This window comes from Morone saxatilis, unplaced genomic scaffold (assembly GCF_004916995.1).
Source record: "Morone saxatilis isolate NCDOM2014 unplaced genomic scaffold, NCSU_SB_2.0 Contig24, whole genome shotgun sequence".
Lineage (NCBI taxonomy): Eukaryota > Metazoa > Chordata > Actinopteri > Moronidae > Morone > Morone saxatilis.
The window spans coordinates 23,011,883-23,019,218 of record NW_023339807.1 but is presented as its reverse complement, the minus strand read 5'-3'; the positions used below and the strand labels follow the sequence as shown (position 1 = coordinate 23,019,218).

At 44.8% G+C, this 7,336-nt stretch overlaps 1 protein-coding gene across 1 annotated transcript in view; it reads right to left on the bottom strand.

Moving 5' to 3' along the window:
- ube2e2 (ubiquitin-conjugating enzyme E2E 2) overlaps positions 1-7,336 on the bottom strand; it is a 31,080-nt gene that overhangs the window by 20,819 nt on the left and 2,925 nt on the right. The window contains exons 2-3 of the mRNA XM_035672420.1: positions 5,428-5,611; positions 4,262-4,312 (exon numbers count right to left, since the gene is read on the bottom strand). Coding sequence (XP_035528313.1) covers positions 4,262-4,312; positions 5,428-5,603 — 227 coding nt within the window. The 5' untranslated portion in view covers positions 5,604-5,611. The remainder of the gene's footprint in view (positions 1-4,261; positions 4,313-5,427; positions 5,612-7,336) is intronic.

Here is a 7,336-nt window from a genome sequence, read left to right as displayed (position 1 = left end):
TTTTTCTCTCTTGTACAGTGTTTATATTATATGATGTTATTTTTTCATACTCTTACTGTTTTTATACAGTTTTTTTCTCTATCCACTTTGCGGCTGTAATATTAGAATTTCCCCATTGTAGGACTATTAAAGGAATATCTTAACTGATGAGCTTGGTGGTATACGATTCGAACCGGTTCTCAAATGGACAGAGTTTTAAATCGACTACAACTGCTAACATCTACCATTTAAAGTAATTTCAGCAAAAATCAACAGTTGCCAGATAAAAACAGGAGCTTCTTTTGTTTATAATCAAGATTCTATTGTTTCAAACTCATTATCAATGTAAACTGCTTTGTGCTGTGAGAGGCTGAATAATTCACAAGCATTAAACTGTAACTAAGAGGGGTGGAGCTTAGTGAACATTCAGTTGACTTCAATAAAAGATCCATTTCTGTGTATTTATACACCATTCAAGTGAGCTCGGTTTCTAAAGTTCAAAGCACTACAGGAGCTATTCTGCGGTTAAGTTTTCTAAATTACTTTTTTGCTGCATCAACTCTCCCTCAACGTTATCTACTTCCACTTCGGTTAGCGGTTTCTTTCAGTTCCCAGAATGCCTCATGACAACCTGACAGAGGCGGGGAGTGAACCTGGGTGCAGCTGCATTGCATTAAATCTATTTGAGCTGTCTCAGAATGAGAAATCGGTATCTCTGCCTCTTCTGCAACGGATTATTCTGCTGTGATTGCTGAACGTCGCCGTACAATAGCAGCTTCGAAAAGACTGCATCTTTGAATCTGGATTTGTTGACACCAAAATCTGACATTTACTATTATATTTGAGGCAGCTGAACATTGTTCCGCTATCACTCCGCTGTAGCTGCAATCAAAGTATCTTTCTGGCCATCTGTGAGAAAAAGATAAACACATCAAACAGCGGTGGTCCACAACGGCAAGGTACACCACCAGTAGCTGTTATTCTAACAGTGTCAAAGTGTCTTTGTTTGGATTTCTGCTTGAAATGTTTGCGTCGGTGGATCAACATTACAAGTAAGGTAGTAATATAGTAACAGACGCGGCACCGCAACAACAAATTCAGCTAAAACTATTTGTGTGATACAGCAGCGATGCAAAATGCACAGGCTGGAAGTCATAGGTGCGGAAATATAAACTGAGAAGCACGAGAAGAGTATTTTTATGACAGGAACATATTGGATGTGGGAGAGATGGAATGTGATTGAGGCGGGAATGTGAGATAAAGCAGAATGATTCTTTCAGTTTTTAAGAATTACCACATTGTTCCTGCGGTCTATGAGAAGACAACAAATTCAGCTCCAGCTAAAAAAAAACTTAATATAATGTCAGGAAGAGGTAAAACAACAGCTTTCATAACCATTTAAGTTAAGTGTGCTCAGGTCAGGATATTTAGGGCCGATCACAGATCGTTGGAAGCAGTATTGACCGATACTGATCACTGGAAAATGCATACGAGTCGCTGGCCGTTAATACACCACGAGGCCTGCAAGTAAATCTATGTATGGGACTGAATATAACTTTCCGTAGTCAACTCAACTCAACTCAATCAAGTTAATCTAGCAAAAATGCCAGATAATGATTGCAGGTTCTCAAGGAGAAAGAGAGAGGACTCTCTGCTTTTGTGTGTTTTTAATCATTGTAAAAAGCACCCAAAAACCTGTATATTCTATCTACAGAGCGGCGCAACACTTTCTAATCACGACAACATGAATTCAGATCTTTATGGCCTCGGAAATTCAGTAACAGCAGTAAGTCTGTCATGTTTCTCTTTAAGGGAATCTAATTAAAGTTGTATTCCCAGTAAGATTATTGCAATGTTTGTGCAACTTGCAGGCAGCAAAAACACTATTCCTTTCAGATTCATTTGCAACAATAGGTGTAAAAGCACAAGCTGCCTGTACAATAGACTTCAAGTGTATGACAGTGAGAATAATTGCCATGTCAAATCCTCTTGGGCTTCAGCGTGTTCCTGTTTCGTTTGATGCATGACAACTGCCAAGGTGACAAGCGAGCTGTCACAATGCCGAGAGAGTGAGATGAAGCTCGGAGACGAATTTAAATACTTGTTTGCGTTTTCCAAGTAGTGACATAGCACTAAAAGTATGACAGTCTCGTTCACAGAGTATGGAAATTGATTTTTTTTTAAACCAACTTAGGCATTAATATTAGACTCTTTACAGTCACAGAAAGCCTGGAAACATTAGAAAGTGTGTGATTTATCTACACAGACGGGTTTATTGTAACAACAGTTTTTGGAATTCAACGCAGCTGAGGGTTAACACAGTAACCTCAGATGGATGCTGGAAGAAAAGACGTGGGCGTTTTATTAGGCTTATCAAATGGACACCTCCTGCCACAGATGTTTCACCAAATTAGATCCTCAACTCTTCCAGGGGCTTTAAATGGTAAATTGTGGCTCTTAGCACACATCTACAGTGAAAGGCACTAAAGCAGAGCTCTCCATTTTGCAGAGAGCAAACGCAGCGTGATGCCTTCCACAGCCCTGAAGGCGACACCGAGGAGATTCAAGAGAGGTGATACGAAGGAGACTGCAGATTTCAACTACACCATGAGGGCGGCAAATTCTCTCCAACCAGGACAAAGCGGCGAGGGGGGGGGGGGTTGCTCCTCAAGCTGAGAAACAGATTGAGAGACATACATCAAACGCGGCCCGTCAGCGCGGCGTTTTGTGTTTGATTTTTATGTGAAGTGAATCTCTTTAACACAACTCTCTGTCTGCCTCTGAAGGGGCCAACAAGTCTGTGTCTCCATTGTCGGGCGGATGAAATGATACTTCTCAGGTAACTGGGCCGGGAGCGAGGAGCGTGTGCATACCAAATGACGCCGCCGTGTGCACTCATTCATTTGCGAAAATGAAATGGCGCTTGTGATCGGTTTTTCGTGAGAAATTGTGGTGTTTTGTGCATTCAAACCCCCCCCGCCATTGTTTAACAAAAGGCTAATATATTTGGGTGCATCACAGAAAACCACATTATTGAGAACTTGATATAATTTTGAGTGTCAGAAAGGAAACACACACACAAACGCAGAAAGGATTATCTTGAAGAAACTTAATTGTTTCCAGCAATAGTTCCCCACTAAGACGCGACTGTGAACATTTCCGCTAGCGATTATTTTAACTTTCAAATGACTATCGTGTAACTCCAGCAAATCCTTCATGTGAGCAACCTAGTTTTTTTTATTTTGGGGGGGGGGGGGGGAGATGGGAGGAGGGGTGGTGGTGGTGGTGAGGAGGGGGGGTCTGAAATAGATTAGAGTCCTCGAGGAAAACAACATCTCTTTTAGCCTCCAGTACAATAACAAAACTGGGCTGTGAGCTGAAATGAAAAGGTTAGCTCAATGTTTAGCGTTAATGATGGTGGGGTTCTGATGAGACCCAGCAGGGGTGATTAATTCACGCAATAAACAAGCCCGGCTAGGGCGTAGTAATTCCAAATCGCCAGATGAGTCATACAAAGCAGTTTTCCTTAATCATTTTAAGCAGGTGCCTATGAGCGAATATGGCCAATCCAAAAACAGTCCGAGAACATCAGCATCTCCCACAAGTGTCCTCAATCTTGCGAGGACCAGCTTTCATTCTCTTTCTTAATTTGCAGTGGAGTGCTGATTCAGGGAGCAATCATTGCGCCGTAATAAACAGAGCCATAATCAGTGTCACTTAAGTTAATAAAAGCTGGCTCCTGCGCGGCATCCCAAAGGCCTGCCCTTTGTCACGTCAAGAGAGACTGATGCACATGTGGTTTGCCACTCGCTCGTGACCGTATCTCTTCCTCAAAGGGCTGGGAGCCGCAGCAGCAGCACACAATAACCATTGTCTGTAGTAAATCCCCAGCAGAGCGAGCAGAGAGGGGGGAACCACACGAGAATCCAAACAGGTTTAAAGTCACACTGCCGCTCGTTCTCCACCATTTCAGTGGAACCGTAATACTGTGTTTTCATCCGAGGTTGCAGCTTGCATTAATGCAGCAGCAACAACAACGCCAGCATGGGCTACAGTCACTCTAACTCACCTGAGATTACCATCTCAAACAAAAAAAAACCACAAACAGCTTTATGGGAAACAGAGACAAAAGCGAGTGCATTGCAGCGTGGCCTTTTCTTTCTTAAGAGACAAGGAGCCTTGAAAAGAAGCACATTTCTGCCGTCTGTATCCATTACAGTTTGAGCATGCAGGATAATGAATCATTAGAGGAACGCTTTGACAAGATAACATCTCTTCTTACCTGCAGTTTGGAGGCGGGTCTAGTGTTATTTCTGCCAGCTCTTTGTGAATCCTGCAAGAGAAAGATTTTATTGTTAAAAATCAATATCGGGGAGGTGGAAAACGGACGACTCTGCAAACTGTTTCCCAGCTCGTGATGAGGTAAATGTTGCTTTTAATCACACCTTCAACCACGTGGGCCTACAGCTATTAACAACACGCCGACACAGCTGCTGAGAGCGTCTCCTATTATTCCAAATACCACCACGCCGGCTGTAAGCGGTGTCACGGCTTCATTTACGAGAGGCTGTAAATTAAGAACTCGGTTCATCATTCCAGCTCAAACATAATATAAATAATTCAAGTTGTATCTCCCACCCCGCCCTCCCCTCATTGTAGTCACTTATCTGTGGCACATAAACAAAATGAAAAGGACGATGAGAATAAAAACAACTGCTTTTGAGAATCTTTCCCATAACCCTGAAGAAAAATGATGATTCAGACTGTGAAGGGCGACTGAGTGCAAACTGCTGCCACTGCTAAACTCACGTTAACATAAACACTGGGTGCTTCAGACGACAGTGAAGCCGAACCATGTTGTTGTGAGGAAGGCCCCCACTCACTCACTCACTCACTCACACAGAGAGAGACTGTGTTTCTAAGTGAAGCATACACACCCAAAAGAGAGATGATCATAACATCAGTCGCTGTTATAAAAAGACTCAGCGGCCTCAGCCAACCCTTTCCCTCACGCGGTTGCATAATTCTGTCATCGCCTGTCTTTTCTTTTTGTTTTTTTTTGGGCGGAATAAGCGCTAAGACTGGTGGAGGTAAGTGTCGGTGGTGATGCTGGCGGTGCTGGGAGAGGGAGACACGAGCGCTGCAGAGCATGAGGCAAAATCGACTTTAAAACAAACAGGCCTGAAGGGGAATATCTCTTTTTCAAAATGACACTCGAGTGCCGAGCCGCATGAGCTACCACCTTTTCTGTTGGTTCCGTGTCACAGTGAATAGCGCAAATGTTTGAAATGACAATGCCTGTGGGACTCTAGTCTTTTTATATAACTTCACACCCCCGGGGGTGATTGGGGGGGGGACTGGGAGAAGGGAGAGGCCTGTAAGTTTAACAAAACAACCCCTTGTGTAAATGTTGCTCTCCAGTGGCCGATCCTGGCTCTTTTCTCTTACCTCTTGGCACTAGTTGAAAGTTTAGCAGCGGTTTTACTCGAGATCTTGGTCTCCTTCTTTTTGGGCTGTGCTTGCTCTCGCTCCTGTTCAGGTGGTACCGATTCCCTTTGTTCAATGTCCGAGCTTCCCCCGCTGGTGCTGGGGCTGTCGTCCGGTCTCTGCACTTCGTTGGACATCGTGGGCCCTGAGGAAAAAACACACACGGACGAAGTAGAGTGAGCAAGTTTCCACCTCGGGGGCTGGAGGGCGTTTAAAGACGATACAAAATCAAGTTGCATGCCGGTGCCGTGCGTTTAAAGGAAGCCACAGTAAGATGGGTTTAATTCAATCAATGTGCAGCTGGTTGCAAAGTGTGAGCCGATAAAAATACTTTTGTGAACGCCTACAGTGCTGTGGATCCGATGTACAGGGCCCTTGTTAGAGAGAATATAATAAGCCTTTTCACCTAATGATCTACACAGTAAGAATTGTTAGTGAGACTTTCACGCGAGTGGCTGTTACTCCGGATTCACAGAAACAAGGCTGCCGTCCGTGTCATTGCTCTTCTTTTAAACCAAATAATCCGGATTATATTGTGTTTTGGGGGCGTCTGGCCGATGTTGGACTTCTTCATTAGTGCCATGAGACCTATACCCGCTTCTGTTTACATTATGTTTCTTTTTATCCAGACGACAAGACGAGGCTAAAATATTACGCACGTCTGTACGCTGGAATGTGACTTTTTTTTAGAGCCGATCCTGATTGGTAAGAGAATAATTAATCAGAATTGCAATACGGCAGAGGCTCATGAAATGTGTAAGAAATATTGTGACAAAGCAGCATTTATAAAGACCACACTGTTCAGCTCTTGAAGGAGAAGCGCTGTTCCTAAAAAAAATTGGCCCAAAAAATTGAAATCTGTGATTGCAATAAATGACACCAAATTGTGAATCGATATCGCATAAAATAGATGTTTTTTCCCCTCTCTGCCATCCCACATCCTGTCAGCGCCTGTTTGATTCTGATAAGAGAAGTTAATCATAAAGGATGAAGTGAAGTGGCGGATAGCCGTCGGCTTTCGTCTCTCCCCCCCGGGGGGGCGTTTTCACGGTATATGTTAGACAGTTAATGTGCCCTGGTTTCATACAGCCAGGGTCGATGGAGGACATTATAGTCTCGTTCCTAACCCCCTCCTGGCCCAAAAAAAATAAAAAATACCGACCAGACATCAAGTTAAGATGTGGTTGTGCTGCGTTCATCAGGTCCGTACCCGGGAGGTTCAACGTTTGGTGGGATGCAAACACACCAATAGGGGTCCGACTGTGTGTGGAGGAGGGAGGGAGGGAAGAGGTTAAGAGGGGAGGAGGCTTAGGAGGGAGAGCTGAAACCGAGCCGATCCATAAACATTATTAGGGAGCCATCTAGTACGTTATCAAGGCCCGAGGAGGAGGTGGGAGGAGGCGCAAGTAGGTGTGCGTAACGTTTACCTGCTGGAGGTGGTTTTTTTCTTAAGAAACAGATGAAAACAGGAACAGGGCTCTCGGGGTGTTTTAAAGTCACATGAAAATACCAGAGCATAGAGGCGTTTTCTTGCCGACCTCCGTCCTCCTGGTCAGCCGGGCGCCTGATGGAGGACGTTGAGAGTCGGGCCCGTGCCAGCGGGAGGGTCCAGCGGCGGTGGAGGAGTGTGAGGAGGAGGTAGGAGGAGGAGGAGGCCGGGCGGGGCGGAGGAAGAATGTTGCGGATCCCTAATGCTCCCAGTGTCCACATTACGCGTTGGGAGTCAGGTGACCCTGGCTCGGCACATAAGGAGGCTCGTCCCACACATCCCACCCCCTACCACCACCCCCTCTCCTCTCTCCTCTCTCTCTCTTTCCTCCTCCTCCTCCTTCCTTCTTTCTTCCTCACTGGAAAACGACACTTTTCACGG